The following is an 18,815-nucleotide window of genomic DNA, read 5'->3' on the forward strand; positions in this document are numbered from 1 at the left end:
CATCTAGGCCTGAGACCTGGGCCATTATCCTCATTGGACAGAGACTTCAGACAGAAACCCACCACACATTGTACATCCTGATCCTTCAATCCTAGAGACACTCCAATACCCTCTCCCTCATTGAAATAAATAACCCAGACTTCTGACAGAGATTGAGGCAAGGAGCTGTGCACTTTCTCGTGTGTGTGCCCAAGTGTGTACCTGTGTGTGTGTGTGTCTGTGTGTCTGTGATTGAGAGACAGACAGACAAACGACACAGAGGGTAACAGAGGCAGAAGAGAAAAGAATGAAGAGTGCTTTTCCTTTTGGATCTTTCAGGCCCAATTCTTGCGTACTTCTTTGACGCCACTCTGAAGCTCCAGGGCTTCCCGATTTGATTCAGGAGCTAATCAGAAAAGGCTGAGCATTAGAGACTTGGGAGGAACCAAAATACTCAAACCCGTCACCATTCTGGGGTCTGTCGATGGTAGGAAGCGCAAAAGGCTCGGCTAAGGCACGGAAGAACCTCCCCCAGAAATGCAGCACTTCTCTCCGCTCCACCCCCTCCCCATTTCTTTCCTCTAGTCTCCTCCTCTCTTCTTCCCCACCTTTCGTCTCCTTCTTTTCTCCCATCTCCTTTTCTCCTTTCCTCCTATTTTCTCTTCTCCATTCCTCTATCTCCCTCTTTCCTTCTTCCGACTCCTCTCCTCTCCTTTCCTCTCCTCTCTTTTCACTCCCTTTTCTTTCTCTCCTTCTTTTCTCCTTCTTCCTCCGCTCCCTTCTTCTCTCCTTCTCCCTCCTACTCCCCTCTCCCCCTCCCGCCTCCGTTGGATTTTTTTTCCCCTCCCGTTTGACAGATGATCGCATTGGGCCGCGGACGCGGAGTGCGCCGCGCCAGGCTTGCGTTGGAGATCTGACGCTGCTGTTCTTGCTCCCCCATCCCCTCCCGCGCCCCTTCGGCTTCTCTGCAGTGCACTAGCACCGCCGCTGCTGACGGCGCCGCCTCCCTCCAGTCTCTACTAGTCCGCCCGCCCAGGCCTGGCCCCCAGACCCGCCACCTCCTTGATCTCCAAGCGCAGAGAGAGGTCATGATCCAGGGTGCCAGCGGGTGGAGAAGGAAGAACGTGGGGGGAAAGTGGAGATAGCGGTTTCACCAGCCATTGCTAAAGCCGTTGCATAGCCTGCGCCCGGAGGCTGCCCGGGTGACCTCCAGCCTCCTTAGCTGTCCGTGGAGTGGGTCGGGCCCAAGTTGCAGCCATGGCCACCTTGATTCGCAGCAAACTGTCCAATGTGGCCACCTCTGTGTCCAACAAATCCCAGGCCAAGGTGAGTGGCATGTTCGCCAGGATGGGCTTCCAGGCGGCCACTGACGAGGAGGCTGTGGGCTTCGCCCCACTGCGACGACCTGGACCTGGAGCATCGGCAGGGACTGCAGATGGACATCCTCAAGTCGGAGCCCAGTGAGGAGGGTGCTGAGCCGCCCGTCGAGGGTGACTTCCACTACCAGAGGGACGGCTCTGGGCCCCTGCCACCCTCGGGTTCCAAGGAACAGGGCATGTGTTCTGAATTCGGGGGTGGCCAGGACAAGCCCAAGATTACTGCCTGGGAAGCAGGCTGGAATGTGACCAACGCCATCCAGGTAAGCGTCACCCTTCCTCCCCTCAAGGGACACTGCGGCGGTGGCTGAGGCAGAGAAGCACTTACTACCTGGGCGGAGGGACATGTACACACAGAGAAAGCGGGGCAGAGAAGGAAGCAGAGACAGAAACAAGCGTAGATGAGAGGACATAGAGATAGATAAAGAAACAGAGACGGTGAGAAAGAGAGATAAATAGATACACAAATTTTGACATAAGGGAACGGTGAGGGGACAAACAAAATGAGGCAGAGCATCAGGGAGGCTGTGGCACATACATGGACAAGGACAGAGACAAAATGACAGACAGAGGGCCCACAGAGACAGAGTCTAAGAGAGAAAGAAGCAGACATGGCAGAAGTAAAAGGGGTACAGAGACAGAGACATACAGGAAAAGAGAGACAGAGACGCGGGTCTAGAGAGATTCAGAAAGAGGTAGAGACAAAGACAGAGATGGAGGAGACTGGAAACAGACACAGTCTACCAAGAACGTAGAAACAGATTGAAAAAGAAACAGGCAGATCCAGAGACATAATAGGCAAGATCCTGAGATTGAACCTAGGAGGATGGGGAGAGAGAGAGAGAGAGAGGCGAAATGAGAGAAAACGATATGGAAGGAAGCTGAGAGAGACAGAAGGGAGAGAGAGAAAACAAGGATGAGAAATTATGGAATTGTCAGTGGTTCTGGAATGGATCCACTTTCAGGGCAAAACTGCAAGAGAAATATCTGACCTAGGGGCTCTTTTCAATCTCGCATCTCGGCAACCTATTCCACAACCCCTGGTTGCCTCCGCTTCTTCCACGCAGAGCTCGGAGAGCAATAGAGACCTGGATAGCACACGAGAGCCAAACAAAATCACAAACGGACATTAACACGCATTGTCAGACATGGATCCTGGCCTACAGATATCTGTCCCTGTGGGACAGATATCTCACGACGGACATAGATATGTGTGTATACGTGTGTGTGGCACAGACAGATCTCTAGGAGAGACAAATCTGGTCAAACACAGATTCCGCACACACGCGATCTCATACCAGCTTCGATTCCTCTTTTCTTTCAGTGTAAATCCCGGCTCCGACGGAAAACTAAGCAAAGGAGAGCGGCAAAGAGATTAAATATCTTCCCAGAGCTGGAAAGGGAAAAGTCCCCTCTAAGGTTCTAGATGTGAATTCGGAGTCCTGGGCCTTTAGGGGCGGGCTGGGGGCCTAGGGAAGAGAGGCGGGGGCTCAGAGAAGAGGCGGGTCAGGGAGCTTTCCAACAGCTTGCCACAAGAGACCGAGGTCTCCCTTACCCTGCTGGTTCTGTTCTGGTATTCTCTGTCCTGCCTTTCTCCCTATGGCTCTGGTAACAGGGACTAATCCTCCCAGAGTAGAAGACAGGTGCTGTCAGGTCTTTTAATGAATGTACTTGTGAAAGCTTTTTCAATTACCATTCAAGAGTGGAACTTGCGTCCTGGCGAAGCCTGTATTCAGGGCCAGTGGACCCAAGAGGAGCTAACTGGTCGCGGTCCCGGCAACCTAGCGCCATTGGCGCACCTCCCTTTGCAGAGGACCTCCCCCTACCGAGAGGCCCTGCTATACATTAGCCAGTACTCTTTCCTCACGGTGCGCTGAGGCTGGCTGGCATCTAGTCCTCACCAAGCCTCTCTGACAGGTTTGGCTGTCCACTTCCCGCCAAGAGGTCGCGCAGCCCCAAGCCCGAGGCGGTTTCTGCTGCGGCTCACTTCAGCGCTTCTGTCCGTAGTAGGAAAGGGAAAGGCTTTGAATTCGGGGTTGAGGACAAGGCTAGTTGTTGGGGGTGAGGGAGGAGTAGGAGACGCACTGTGAGAAGGGCAAAACTCGAGAACCTTAGTTCCCCTCAATTTCGTTTCCTTCCTTTTCCAAATCCCGCAATTTCCGAAGCCCCGAGGCTAGAACTCCTCTGGGGAGAAGGGAGCTGGGGCGTTCCAGCTCTGATGACAATCTACTGTGCTAGACACACACACACACACACACACACACACACACACACACACACACACACACTCCTTTTTCCCCTCCTCCCCCTCCCCTCCCCTCCCCTCCCTAGTCAAAGCTGAGCTCAGGCCCACCGAGCCTTTTCGTTTCCGTTTTGTCTTTTGTAGGGGATGTTTGTCTTGGGCCTACCCTATGCCATTCTGCACGGAGGATATTTAGGACTGTTTTTAATTATTTTCGCCGCCGTGGTTTGCTGCTACACTGGCAAAATTCTCATCGCATGCCTCTACGAGGAAAATGAAGACGGGGAGATAGTCCGGGTGAGGGACTCCTACGTGGACATTGCCAACGCCTGCTGCTCTCCCAGGTTCCCCAAACTGGGAGGGAGGATAGTCAATGTGGCTCAGATTATCGAGTTGGTCATGACGTGCATCCTCTATGTAGTGGTCAGTGGCAATCTGATGTACAACAGCTTTCCCAGCTTGCCGGTCTCTCAGAAGTCCTGGTCTATCATCGCCACTGCGGCATTATTGCCCTGCGCCTTTCTGAAAAATCTAAAAGCCGTCTCCAAATTCAGCTTGCTCTGCACCTTGGCCCACTTCGTTATCAACATCCTCGTCATTGCCTACTGCCTGTCCAGAGCCCGGGACTGGGCTTGGGAGAAGGTCAAGTTTTACATAGACGTGAAGAAGTTCCCCATCTCTATAGGCATCATCGTCTTTAGCTACACCTCACAGATTTTCCTCCCGTCCTTGGAAGGCAACATGCAGAAGCCTAAGGAGTTCCACTGCATGATGAACTGGACGCACATCGCGGCCTGCGTGCTCAAGGGCCTCTTTGCGCTCGTGGCATACCTGACCTGGGCCGACGAGACTAAAGAGGTCATCACCGACAACCTGCCATCCACCATTCGTGCTGTGGTCAACATCTTCCTGGTGGCCAAGGCGCTCCTATCCTACCCGCTGCCATTCTTTGCTGCTGTGGAAGTGCTGGAGAAGTCCCTCTTCCAGGAAGGCAGCCGCACCTTCCTCCCCAACTGCTATGGGGGTGATGGACGGCTGAAGCCCTGGGGGCTGACGCTGCGCTGCGCGCTCGTGGTGTTCACGCTGCTCATGGCCATTTATGTGCCGCATTTCGCGCTGCTCATGGGCCTCACTGGGAGCTTGACTGGTGCGGGCCTCTGCTTCCTGCTGCCCAGCCTCTTCCACCTCAAGCTGCTGTGGCGGAAGTTACTCTGGCACCACGTCTTCTTCGACGCGGCCATTTTCCTTATTGGCGGCATCTGCAGCGTGTCCGGGTTCGTGCACTCCCTGGAGGGGCTCATCGAGGCTTACCGAACCAATTCAGAAGACTAAACCCTGAAAAAGCGGCAGAAGGGCTGGTGGACTGGCGGGCGTCCTTTCGGCGACTCCTCCTCTCCCATGGACACCTGCACTGCTCCCAACCTTCACCCTCTGGTCCCACGGGTTCCTTCGCTGCTCTCTGCCCAGTTCCGTTCCATCCAGCCCAATCCAATCCCATTCTGCCAGGTCTCCCAGGCTCCATCTCTGCATCCTTTCCTATCCAAGCCCTTCCACAGTCTTGGGATTGGGTGGCTAGAGTGAGTGGTCCAAAGACTGCCACACCCAATCCAGGCCCCATACCTCTATCGAATCCGCCCCATCCCACCCCCATCCAAGCCTCACCCAGTCCAGTCCAGCTGTTTGCATCTCCGTGACCCTCCCTATTCAATCCGGTCTATTTGGGGGTAGGCAGGATCTATATTGTCTATCCTGACATGTCTAGGCTTTTGGGCTGTGTCGCCATTGGCCAAGCTCTTATTTCACTCACTCCTCCCTCTCCCCCTTCCCCTTCCCATAGCCCTGACTTTTGGTTTAGTTTTTCGATCTAAGCTTTAAATTTAAATATCTATTTTCTTGTTTTTAGTTATGCAGGAGGGAAATAGAATAATCCTAAATCAAAGCCTTTATTTTAATTTGGATTTATTTATTTATTTAAAAAAAAAGGCTGGGGGTTAGGTGGGGGCGGGGCATCAGAGGGCAGGGAAACCCGTGCCAATGTTTGAGGGAATTTCTTCCCACTAAAACCCCTTTCCTGGAATTAGCTACAGCACTGGATCGCGGGGACTCTTTATGCAATGGACAAGGACCAGGCTAGCCCTTCTGTGAGTCCCCTCCTCCTCCTACCCCCAGCCCCGATCCCAGAGCAGTGTAGGTGGGGTTCCTCTCAAGCGCATTTTGCACATTGTAGCTATTCTAGGACAAGCAGCACGTCACTGTAGCGGCGCCCAGAGAGGGAGAAACTGGCCAGGGACTCTGAGCTTTGACTGGGGATGGGGGATGGGAGGGGATTCTCGATCAACAAATATGCCCAGAATCTTCCACTTCTCCCCATCGCCAGCAAGCTTCCCATTGCTGAGGACATTTTGCCTTCAGCTGAAAACACAAACTGGAATTCGTTTCATTTCTTTCTTTGGAGGGGGGAGGTGAACATAAACTGCAACTTGTTGAATTTCAGGAAACAAAACCCACCCCATTCTGTGCAACCTATCAGATTGTGGAGCTGTTCAAATGTGCGTGTGGTGTAATTGTGGTAAATGAGATGAAAATGTATATCAGAAAAAAAATCTATCTTTAACATAAGATGTGGTTCATAGTTATATACACAAATAAAGAGGAAACAATGACCCTGTGACGTTTTTGTTTTTGTTTCGTTTTGTTGTTGAGCCCAGAACCTGATTTCTTCGTTCCTATCTGGTGGGGCAGCCTGATCTTGCAACTAGAGAAAAGTAAAGTGGGATCCACTTCGTTTAAAAATTAATTCATTCGTTGTTCACTCAAGAAATATTTACTAAACACCTGCTTAGTTCAGGACACTGCTTAAAGTCAACGAATGAAAAGATGTCTAGCTGGTCAATAGAAAGAAATGGAGAAAGAGGTGAGCAGAAAGAAAATGTCTTCTAGAAGAGGAACTCCACGAGGGATTGTTTTACCTGAACTTTTCGTCCACCTCAGCACCTAGGCACGCTACTCTGTACGCTTAAATGTTTGTTGACGGACTGAATGTTTGAGAGCTCATGTAGCCTTTGCAGAAACCCGTCAGAATTTGGAATTGCAGGCTAGATAACTTACTGTTACCCTTTTCCTCCCTAACTCCACTCACCCATTCCTGGGGCTGTGTTGTAGTTGAAAGAATTCTGCATCTGGAAATCAGAGAAAAAAGCTGGGGGTTTGAATCCCGGCTCTCGCGTTTACTGATTGAGTGATCATGCCCAAATCATTTAATTTCTCCGTGTCTCAGTCTCCCTGTCTGTAAACTGAGAGGACTGGAATAGTTGACCTCTCTGTTCTCTTCTAGCTTTAAATATGATCTATGACACCGTCTGCCACTTGCTGTTATTATATACCCATACGCTGAAACTCCTCCCCCTGGATCTTAGACGGGTGTCTAAAAAAGTCCTGAGGGCCGGGCCAGAATAGAAATAGCGAGTTTCTCTAATCCCGTCCCCAGTCTATTTGGTCAAAAGGAAGAGGATAGGATTTGATTTGTATAGAAAACCAACCCACATCTTTCTGATTAGAAATCTCCCCCCCCCTTTTTTTTTTCAGTTGCAGACTGCGGGTGGAGATAGGGAGCAGTTTGCCTGGTTTATCTAGATAATCAATCCACTTTTCTATACCTGTGTAGACAGATTCAGAAACCCTACTCTTTAATTGTCTCCCTTCTCTCCCCTTCTCAGCTCAACAGCCCCAAGCTCTGCCTTCTCAAAACCTTAGAGGGCGTCTTGGCGTCACCGCCCTGTCAGGGACTGGCTAGAGAGGACGTTTTCAGGCTTTTAAGACTTACGGTGATGGGCCGGAGGACTGGGACCCGAATGGAACACAGAGTGAAGGGTGGGCGCTAGGGCGGCTCGGAGAGCTCGCTGTGGCTCTCTGGGAAAGTGAAGAAAGTCCGCCCCTGGGAAGGCGTTTTCTGAGTTGCTTTAGTGAATCCCCCTCCCCTCGTCGCTGGCCTGACTGTCGGCCCGGACTGCTTCGCTGATTTGGTGCCTCATCTGAGAGGTTAGTTTGAAACGATTTCTTGGTCTTTTGTACTCACGGAAGATTCTTAAGAAATGAGTGAATCCCCACTCTCCCCTCCCACTAAGTCTCTGCTTCTGTTCCTATCTCTCTGGATTCAGTTAGACACAGTACTTAGGACTGCTTTCAAGGAGCTTCCAATCTAATAGAGACGGGAAAGCCGTGCCCTCAATTAATTGGATACGAAGGAGAGTAGGGTAAGGGGAAAGGAAAGATCAGGGCCGAGTAATACAACCATTTTGAAGAGGGAGGAATCTCTTTCATCTAGGATTAGAGTGAGTTCCTGGAAGGCTTCTAGGAAGAAATGGCACCTGAACCTTGAGGAAGAGAAACTTCAACAGAAGAGGAGAGGGGGTCCACTCCAGGCAGTAAGGATAAGCGTTACGAAATGAACAGAAAGAGGAAGAAAAAAGAGAGAACAGTCAAGAGACAGGAGATAGAGCAGTCCAGATTGTTATACAAAGTGTTGTTGTACAATACTTCAAAGGGAAGAGTACGAAAGAAAGAACTGGACAGGTAAGTCGAATCCCGATTGTGGAAGATCTATATGCCGGGATCAGGAATTTTAATTTTATTCGTTAGGCAATTGTTCTTTTCCTCCTCCATCTGTCTTTCTCGTTTATTCTTTCTCTCCTCTTGTTTCCTAAGTCTGTCTCTGACTGCCCTTTTTACCCATCTATCTCTCTGGTTCTCATCTCCTCTCTCGTTCTCTTGATTTCTCTTTCCCATTCTCGCCGCCTGTCTCTAATGTCCCCTGGTTCTAGGTCTTTCTTTCGGTGTCAGCCTCTCGTTCTCTGTCTCTCGTTCTCGCTGTTCTATTCTCTGTTGTGAATATGGGGTGGGGTGCAATTTATAGAGCTCTTAGCTGACCCAGAGAGTGTCTTACCCGACACCTTGTTCTCTCTCTCTCTCTCCCCCCCATCTCCCCCCCCCGCGCCTCTGTTTCTGTGTGTCTCTCTGTCTCTTTCTCTCTCTGTCTGTCGTCTCCACGAAGTGCCTTTGAAGGACAGAGATATGACTCTCTTTTGAGTCAAACCTGGGTTTGAGGTTTAGATTTAGCAATCTAAAGGAATAATGAAGATGATCGATTCTGGAACATAACTGGCTGCCTTCTCAAAAACACACTGTCTGTCAGCAGAGCTGGGCGGCAGCTTGTGCACGCTCCAGTTTTCTTTCAAGGTCAGTGGCCGGAGGGGGCGGGGATTCCTCCTGGAGGAGGGAAGCCAATGAAAGATGGCAGGCCAATGAAAGATGGGCTGAGGTATAAAAAAGGCTTTTGGCCTTTCCTCTTGAGCTCTCTCCCTGCGTTGTGGTGAAAGAAACCTTGGATAGGGTAACCACCTGCAGGAGACAACGTCCTTGCTTTTTTTTTTTTTGTCTGTGCTGATAGATTCCCACCCCCACCCTCCTCCTACGCACTCGCCTATCCGGCTGATTGTGGCTTTGGGATGCCCAAATCTCCCCGCAGTCTGGGGTGAGGCCTCCTCCGAAAGTCCCAGACGTTCTGCAATGCAGTAATAAAGGTGGGGGTGTGCAGATACCAACCGAAATGAGGGGTGGGGGGAAACCTAACACCCAAAGACTACCAGGATGCCATTCTTCTTTCATTCCTGCAACGTCCAGATACGTGGAAACCCAAGGGCTCCCAGTTTAAAACTGGGAAAGAGCCTCAGAATTTGGGAACTGAGAGAGGGGAAATCAGAACTGAGTTGCACTAGGCTGCATGGAAGGGAGACTGCAGTCAGGAGAAGTCAGCCACAGGAGAGAGCAAAGATGACTCAGACAGGGCCCAGTTCCAGGATAAAAAGGAATGGGGACAAGGATGACAGAACCTCAAGAAGAGTCCTCCCTCAACCCTTTCTCCGAACTTATACTGTGCCCATGCCCTTCTTAGCAAGGAGGGAATCTGTGGTAGCTCCTTCCCTAAAGATCTCTCCCTGAAGGGTTCAGGACCAGCCAGTCATGGCTGGAGGAAGGACTGGACAGTACCAGAGAATCTCTGGAAGCCTTTTTTTTTTCCTTTTTTGGCTTTGTTTACCCAATCAGGCCTTCCTACAGGACAGCTACTGAGTAGGGGAAGACAGTCGGGTTAAAATAAGTCAGCCTTTCATCTTGTACTCCTGTGTTTCTTTCTCTGGGGAGGAAAAACTCAGATTGAAGGACGAAATCCTGCAGAAGCCAGGCCTTTGTTTTCCCAGCCCAGCCCTACAATACTGCCTTAGCTGCAGGCAGAGGGGTGCCTTCTTCCCAGGCTCCCCTTCATGTTCTTCTGCCACTGCAGGGACGTAAGATACTCTCTCACCCAGCTCCCATAAAGCATTGTATGGCTAGACCAGTTTTGCAAATTCTGGTATGTGTCTAAAACCTTGAGTTCTCTTACCTCTTAGCACCAGAGCTGAGCTCCTATGGGTGGAAGTCAGAGGGGGTAAGAGTTGTGAAGGTCCCTGGAACCTGGACTTCTATCCACTCTCCTTCTCTCTCCCTCCTTTTTAACTCCCCATGGTAACCATGGGATAGAAGCCAATTAGTTTCTTGGTTTCCCAGGCAGGTGGGGAGAAGAACCTCAATTAAGGGGCCCAGTTTTTATTTTTGCTCACTTTGGAATTAAAATTTGCCAGATATTTGAGTGCTATACTTTGCTCTAGAAGGGACCTTAGAGAACATTTGGTACAATCCACTGTTGAAGGAGTGGCAGTTCAGAAAAACTTAATAACTTTTCCAGAGATACGGTGACTTAGTGACAGGGTAAAACTAGAAACTAGGCCTCTTGCCTCCCAGTCCAGGCATCTTTGCATTACACCAAGCACTACTTCCTTGAGCAGAGAAACTTTCTTCCAAAGCAGACCTCCCCAACTGGCTAGGGATTCTAAGCTTGTAGAGGAAACCAGCTGATTCGCTTGTCCTGAATGAAGTTAGGCTGGGAGCTAGGAGGAGAGGCACCTGAATCTCATCTTCTTTCTAGATTGTACCATCTACACTGACTGATCCTGATTCTGAGCAGTAATGCTTCAGAAACCAGGCTGACCTTGGGGCTGCCAGTCAAGAATGGCCTTCCCCTTTCTTTAAAGAATAGCCCCTTTTTGAGAGCAGCTAAAGTAGGAAGGTTTCCTTTCCTCTTGCTCCCTGACAGCTATGGCCAAGGCTTCTGACTTGGGCCACCCCCTAGGTCATACCCTGTAACCCCTCCTTCTTGCCTACCCATACTGCCCAAATCTCTAACAGGGAGACTGATTATTGGCAAAATAATGGGATCCACTATTAGCAGGCTATTGAAATTGCAGAGTAAGAAGTCCTAAAAGTCCTAAAAGTCTTAACTAGAGTGGCATCCATAGAAATATAAAGAAAGGGCCAGATTCAAGAAATTTTATGGATATAGCATTGTCAAAACTTGGCAGCTGACTGAATATGTGATGCGAGCATGAAGAATTGAGGATAACTCTGACTTTGAGAACCTGAAAGGAATGATGGTGGTGCCTTTGACAGAAACTGAGAAATTCATTAGAAAATTATATTTAAGGGGAAAGATGGGTTCTGTTTTGAAATACTGAGTTTAAGATTCCTAAGGGACATCTAATTGGAGAAGTCCAGCAGGCAGTTGGTGAGGCAGTTCGTCCTGTTATTTAAGGATAGATACATAAATACGAGTCATTTGTACAAAGGTGGACAGTATTTAAATAGTGGAACTTTATAGCTAGAGATGATCATCATCTTTGGGATGGTAGAATAGAAGACTTATGGATAAGAACTGTCTTTCTTTCCCCCTTAACATCTAGGCCCTGAAACATGATAATCAAACATTCATATGATAACCATGATGATCAGATATGCTGCTGCCACTGGATAATACATACTTGCAATAGTAATGTCACTTTTCACTTTCTTTTCCCCTGAATGGTTGTTATGTTTATTAAAGATCTGATGAAAGTTTAAAAAAAAAAAGGAATCCATTTAGAGCTAAAAAGGACCTTAAGGCAGTCTAACCTGCTTTTTTCACAGAGGAGGAAACTAGGGAGGTTAGAGGTTAGAGGTAGATTTAGAGCTGGAAGGGCCAATCCTCTTGTTTTACTGATGAGAAAATAGGTCCAGGAAGGGACTTTTCACTCAGGTAGCAAGTTGCAGGGCTAAGGTTTACATTCAGGGCTTCTGGACTGAAGTCCAGTGGTCTTTCCACTACATCAGTGTCAGACAGTCAGGCTTCTGTCTTTCTGGGAGATGAAAAGGATCAAAAATAATATCTTCTCTACCTTTTCCCTTTATCCCCTCTTTCTCCCCAGTCCTCTCTCTGCCCTTCTTTCCCCTATACCCTTTCCCTACCTCCTGCTCCAATGTAGGCTTAGGATTCTCGAGCCCTGCCAGTTTCAGCGATACTTGTCCAACTTCCCCGACCAGATTCTATAAGCAAAATATCCTTCTTACTCTTGGGGTGTTTGCCACACCCATGAAACAGGTTATAATACTCTGCTTCTACACTGTTCAGAGATTTTATGTGGATAGAAGCAGAGAAATGGCCACTTTGTCCAGAAAGAGTCAGGGAAATGTTGAAACAGGCCAGGGACAAAGAAGATTAGAAAACAACAAACAGTGGCTCCCTTTTTTTGGGGGGGTAACATTTTAAAGTTTAGTAAAATGCCATCACAATAACACTTTCGTGGAGATAGATGGCAAATATTATCTCTGTTTTACAGGTGAGAAACAGCCAATAAACATTTATCAAGCTACCACAAAGTGCCAGGCACTGTGTTATGCACTGGTGGTACAAAAAAGAGGCAAAAGACAGTCAGTCCCTGCCCTCAAGGAGCTCACAATCTAATGAGGGAGACAAAGAAAACAAATATGTACAAACAGGTTATATACAGGATAAATAAGAAATCAGTAACACAGGAAAGGCACTAGAATTAAGAGGGGTTGGGAAAGACTTCCTGTAGATGATGTGATTTTAGTTGGTATCTAAAGGAAACCAGGGAAGGCAGAAGTCAGAGTGAGAAAGGAGAACATTCCAGGCATGGTGGACAGCCTGAAAAAATGCCAGAGCCAAGAGATGAAGTGTTGTGTTTGAGGAACAGCCAGGAGGCCAGTGTCACTGCATGGAAGAATATGTGGTGAGGAATGAAGTATAAAAGAGGTGACTAGGTTATGAAGGATTTGTAACGCTAAACAAAGGAGTTTGTATTTGATCCTGGAAGGCAACTGGGAACCCCTGTAGTCTATTGGGCACTTGCCGGGGGGGGGGGGGAGGGGAGTAACATGGTTGGACGTTGGATTTAGGAAAACCACTTTGGTGGCTAAATGGAGAATGAATTGGAGTGGGGAGAACTGAGGCAGGCAGACCCACCAGCAAGCTATTGCAGTAACCTAGGGATGACGTGTTGAGGGACTGCGCGAATGTAGTGGCAGATCATAGGAGAGAAGGCAGCCTTCTGGAGAGAGATGTCGAAAAGATGCAATCTGTAGACTTTGACAACAAACTGGATATGGAAGGTAAAGAGACAGTAAAGAGTTGAGGATGACATCTCGATTGCAAGCCCTTGATAGTCACAGGAAAGGGTTTAGGTGGAAAGATAACGAGTTCGGTATTGGACATGTTGAGGTTAAGATGTCTACTGGTCATCCAGTTCATGATGACTGAAAGGCAGTTGGAGATTAGAGGTCACAGAGAGACTGGGGCACTGAGGATCAGTGTCCAGCCAGCCATTAAATTGTTGGTGCCAGAACCTAGTTCACACAGCAGATTCTCTTTTAGCTGTCAGTAGACTGATTGCCTCTCTAGGTGCTGCGATGAATTCAACAAACACTGATTAAGTGCCTACTACAAATGTATGCTGGTATGCTATTTTCTGAGATACAAAGATGAAAAAAAAATCTAATTAAAATTCATTACCATATTTTACTTATCTCACAGATGAATCTAGTATCAGCTTCTTAAAAGGATAAGTCCAATTAACAGGTACATTACCATATATTCATTCCTTCATTCACTTACTCATTTAAAAAAATTATTAAGCACTTTATATATGCAATGTATTGTTGAGATAGGAATCTGGAAACCTGAATTTTAATCTAGCCTCTGACTTGCTGTGGGACCTTGGGTTAGCACCTTCCCCTCTCTGGATCTTAATGCCCTGCTCTGCAAAATAAACAGATCATTCTTTAAACCCTTTGCATCTTTGACGTTATGATAACATGCTAATATGGCCTTTGGCAAGTGTCCAGAAGTCTGGATTGTTGCCCATAGTGATTAATCCCCAGGGCCACTGGATGTGAGTCTGTATAGTTGCAGAAGTCTCTTCATCCACTTCTTTGCTTTGATTCCACAAGAATCAACATTAGAGGCCTCAAAAGTACTATTTGTAAGGAGTCAGGGAGCAATACAGCCTTTAGATAGATGTGGCCATTCTTACCTCCAAGAATCTAACAATTTAATTTTGAAAAGGGTCTTAGTAGGGCTTCCATAGCTATACAGAGTATCAGCATTTATATCAATCAATCCACAAGCATTTATTAAATCCTACAAGAGACTGGGCATACAAAAAAAGATGAAATAGTCCCTACCTTCAAGGGGCTTACATTTTATGGCAGGAAACAACACGTATGCATATAAGTAAATACAAAATAAATACAAAGTATTAAGGGATCAGCAAAGGTCCTATGTGAGAGGGTGCAACTTGAGCTGAGCTTTTAAGGAAACTAGGGATTCTGCTGCTGAGGAAAGGAGGGTCACCCTAGAACTTAGGAGAATTGGCTGGGTTCAAATCACAGCTCCTAGTCATGCTATCAATATGACTTCAGACAACAATAAAGAGTTATGTTATTATCTCAGTTGAGCCTCCCAACATCTCTTCTGAGCTGTTGTGTCCTGTCTGACTCTTTCCGACCCCATTTGGAGTTTTCTTGGCAAAGATATTGGAGTGGTCTGCCATTTCCTTCTCCAGCTCATTTTACAGATGAGGAAACTGAGGCAAATAGTGACTTGCCCAGGGTCACACTGCTAGTGGCTGAGGCTAGATTTGGACACAGGAAGATGAGTCACTCCAGGCTGGGTACCATTTCAACACCTAGCTTCTTTTAGGTAAGTGCTATAATCATCCCCCTTTTTTAGATAGGAAACTGATGCTGAGAGAAATTAAGTGGCTTCCCTAGCTACATACTAGTGTTTGAGGCAGGATTCCCTCTCAGCTTCCAATCCTAACTATACCCTTGATCACTTTAGCCTCTGAGTCCCTCTCCAAGCTGCAAAATGGGGTCAGTGATCCTAGCACTACCTTCTTTACTAGGGCATTGTGAGGAAAAAGCATTTTACAACTGTGAGTTGTTTCTGTAATATTTAGGCATTTGGGGAGAAGCGTTTTGAAATCCTTCTGCTCAGCAGTAGTTCTAAATGGAGGGAATGATTCATAGTCTCCAGCTCAAACAACCCACTGACCTTCACCTTTGCTCCCTGAAATGTTCAGCGTGGCACCCTAATCATGGGAGCTTTTCCTTGTCTCCAGCTGCAAAGAAAGGTCATCGAGGGGCCATTGAGATCTCTTGTGGCTACAACCACGAGCCCATGGTTGCTGCTGAAGGAAAGGAGGGGTCCAGACCTACTGTGGAGGAAGACATATGATAGCTGACTTCCCCTACCTCCACCCCTTACCCAACTGTAGGACTTCCTTCCACTTGGGAACCTGGTGAAAAAACAAACCCGAGTCAAATCTGCAAGTTTAACACTAGGTCCTTTTGAGAGTTTGGAAGTTGTTGCTCATCTGGGAAGAATATTCAGCGGACTCTGTATTGTTAGAATGTCCTAGTCTTTGGCTCACAGGAAAACTCTGTGTTTGCGTGTGTGTATGTGTGTGTGTGTGTGTGTGTGTGTGCGCGCGCGCGCGTGTGTGTGTTGGGGAGAAGTGGGATTAAATGAATTAGATTTGGAAGGAACAGAACCTGGAAGAGACCCCCCCCAATTGTAAAATAAGAGGAGAGATTAGATAATTTCCAGCATTGAGATCTGTACATCCTCAGCAAGGTTTGAAAGTTGTGCCCTCCGTGTATTTGAACATTTGATTAGCACCTTCTCTTTAACAAAGGAGACTTGAATTTTCACAAAATCAATTTCTGAGTCCTGGAGAACAATAGCGTCTGGAAAAAAGTCACTAAAAAGTGTACCTGTTTCTGTCCTCTTGCATTTTTTTTCTCTACAAAATAGGAATAATAAAGACTTGCATTATAATTATATATAACAAGGAATAGCAAGCACATTACCTAGGATGTAAACTATTTTCTAGAGTCTTACTCACCTGAGCACATAGGCTTTGAGTGCAGTTGTGGGGAGCAAAAAAAAAGAGCCCAGAAAAAAACTGAGAAAAAAAAAGATATATTTAGGAAAATGCATGAAATATACAAAAAAGCCACCTAGTGGGGGAGGTATGGAATAATTCATAACGAAGAGAAGTCTCAACAGTATCTTCAGACACCAGAACAGTACAAGACAGTGCAGAGTACCAGTTAAAACTAAAGTAAATTAGAAATTCGATACGAGGTAAATAAATCTCATAGGTGCCACTGAGAGGGAATAAGGTGGAACTCATGATTGCAACATACAATTCATAGGTATGTTTTATTCAAAAGAGACATCAACCAAGCTCTTTATAATTCATAATAATAATATAATTATAATCAATTAAGCTCTTGTTATATACCAGACATTATTAGGGGCTGGGGATACAAATACAATAAATGAAATCCCAACTCAAAAGAAGCCTACAGAGATCAGAGAGAAGCAGCTTTGGAAGGAACAAAACTGTATGGATTCCATTCACTGCAACTCAATAAACACAAGCTACATGTATAGAGATAAAATGACAGATTGACAGAGGAACAGAATACTGTTCACTCAACTAAATGGAGGGTGGCAAGTCACTTAACCTCAGTTTCCCCATTAGCAAAATGAAGTGATTCTCTGAACAGAAGACTTTGTCAGTGCCCTTCCAGTTCTAAGTCTATGAGGATGAGTTGTGAACTCTGGGATTTCTTGACGACAAACACAAAAACAGCACGAAGCCAGATTACAGTATTGACAGGAGATTAGCTCACTTAACATACGGTGGAGATGTCTCTGCTAAAAAAAACACAGCATCTGACACATTTCTGAATGGTGTTTGTTGATCATTTCAAAAAGATAGATTGAGCAGGAGGGGAACCAATCCTTTAAGATTCATAGAATCACAAACCCTGTGAGGCCACCTAGTTTAACCTTACCTGAAGCATAAATCTCTACATTAGAACTTCTTTGACAAATGATCATTCAGCATTTTTGATTTCCTTTTTCGAAGGAAGCTCAATCCATTAATAGGCAATCCTACTTGTTAGAAACTTATTCTTTGATAAACGTAATGGTGCATCAGGAAAGAGCCTCGAATTCTAATACTTGCTATCTGATCTTGGATAAAGTTACTCCCTCTCATTTTAGGGAAAACTGAGGTGCAGAGAGGGAAACTGATTTGACCAAGGCAACCAACTAGTAAGTAGTAGAACTTGAATCAGGTTGCCTGACTCAAAGCATCGGAAACTAAGCATGAAAAAATTCAGATCTTCATCAAGATGTTTTGACCACAGTGAGCTAAATATATGAGTGTCTAGTTGATAGGCTGACTCTTTCATATCTGGAAGAAATGAAATAAAGATATGAAAAGAACTTTGTAATTCTTAAAGCACTATAACAATATAAATGCTAACTATGATGATGATGATGGGGTTTGGGTCTGAGGAAAGCAGGCAAAAAAAAAGTCATTCAATTCAACCCTAAAATGGAAGTTTTCATTTCCCCAAAATCTGTGGGGGAAAAAAAATGCCAAATCCAAGTTCTGTCCATCCTACTTGAATTCTGGTATATAAGGATTATGAGCATCTATCGATTTTTTAAAAGTTCAATTCCATCTAATAAACATTTATTAAGCACCTACTATGTGCCAGGCACTATGCTAAGTGCTGGGCATACCAAACAGGCAAAAGGCAGTTCCTGCCTTGGAGAAGCTTACAGTATAATGGGGGAGAGAAGTGCACACACAGACACACATATATAAAGCAAGCATCTACAGGAGAAATAGTAAATAATTAAATGGGAAGGTTTCCTGAAGGAGGTGAAGTTTTAGTTGGGGCTTAAAGGAAGCCCGGGAGATCAGTAATTAGAGCAGAGAAGGGAGAGCATTCCAGGCATGGGAGGCAGCCAGAGAAAATGCCGGAGCCGAGAAGGTGGAGCGTCTTGTTCATGGAACAGCCACGAGGCCAGTGTCACTGCACGGAGGAGTAAGGCGTTGGGTGCGTCACACAGGGAAAGGCAGTGCAGAATAGTGGCTAGAGCGCTAGAAAACGCGTAAAGCGCTCTCGCCCCCTAGTGGAGCTGGTTTCAATAAGCAAAAAGACCGGTGGCGTTCTTACTCCAATGGCTGGCCGTGGAGTACGCAGCCGCAGTTGCGCTTCAAACACCCCGAGACCGGAACGTCTGCGCTGGGTCTGAGGTAGCCGTAGCGCCAGAGGAAGGGGAAAGCGACAGCCCCGGAAGCCGCCGGATCGTTTCAAGATGGCGGCGGCCGCTAACGTCTATGCTTTCCGGGACGTTCGCGCTGTGCCGGACCCGGTGCTGGAGCCTCCCCCAGCCGTGCGAGTGCCTCACCCGGTACCGCTAGTGATAGACAACGGCTCGTTCCAAGCGCGCGTGGGCTGGGCGTGCCCGGGGGCCGAGCCCGATCCACGCCTGCTGTTCCGCTCCGTATGTGCGCGCAGCCGCGGGGCCGCGCGCGGCGGGGGCGCGCAGGTGGGCAACGACCTGGGCAGCCTGGAGCCGCTGCGCTGGCTGCTCCGCTCGCCCTTCGACCGCAACGTGCCCGTCAACCTGGAGCTGCAGGAGCTGCTGCTCGACTACAGCTTCCAGCGCCTCGGCGTCGCCTCACAGGTGAGGGGCCTGGCAGCCGACCCCGGGGAACCCTCTGACTTCACCCCCTCACACCCTCGGGCTTCTCCCCCTCTTCAGCCTTCTGGCTCCTCCCCTTCCCTTCTCACACACACAGGGCTCCTCCCCCTCCCCTTCACACACCCCTCGGGTTCCTCCCCTCCCGCCCCCCCTTTCTGGCTCCTCCTCCTCCCCCCTCAGCTTTCTGGCTCTTCTCTCTCTCACACACCCATAGGGC

At 47.6% G+C, this 18,815-nt stretch overlaps 2 protein-coding genes across 3 annotated transcripts in view; both read left to right on the forward strand.

Annotated features, from left to right (window-relative positions):
- Positions 1 to 598: 598 nt before the first annotated feature.
- SLC32A1 (solute carrier family 32 member 1) lies at positions 599 to 6,148 on the forward strand. The gene is given in 3 exon segments (XM_020990529.2): positions 599 to 1,371; positions 1,373 to 1,618; positions 3,742 to 6,148. Coding segments are annotated over 3 exon segments (1,569 nt in total). The 5' UTR covers positions 599 to 1,236; the 3' UTR covers positions 4,930 to 6,148.
- An 11,867-nt stretch (positions 6,149 to 18,015) lies between these two features.
- ACTR5 (actin related protein 5) overlaps positions 18,016 to 18,815 on the forward strand; it is a 33,930-nt gene continuing 33,130 nt past the window's right edge. Inside the window, exon 1 of one of the 2 annotated variants that reach the window (XM_020990808.2) lies at positions 18,016 to 18,580. In XM_020990808.2, the coding sequence (XP_020846467.1) occupies positions 18,209 to 18,580 (372 nt within the window). In that variant the 5' untranslated portion in view covers positions 18,016 to 18,208. The remainder of the gene's footprint in view (positions 18,581 to 18,815) is intronic. The other variant, XM_020990807.2, reaches the window with a different exon arrangement.

Source organism: Phascolarctos cinereus, unplaced genomic scaffold (assembly GCF_003287225.1).
Source record: "Phascolarctos cinereus isolate Bilbo 61053 unplaced genomic scaffold, phaCin_HiC Scaffold_2;HRSCAF=192, whole genome shotgun sequence".
Lineage (NCBI taxonomy): Eukaryota > Metazoa > Chordata > Mammalia > Diprotodontia > Phascolarctidae > Phascolarctos > Phascolarctos cinereus.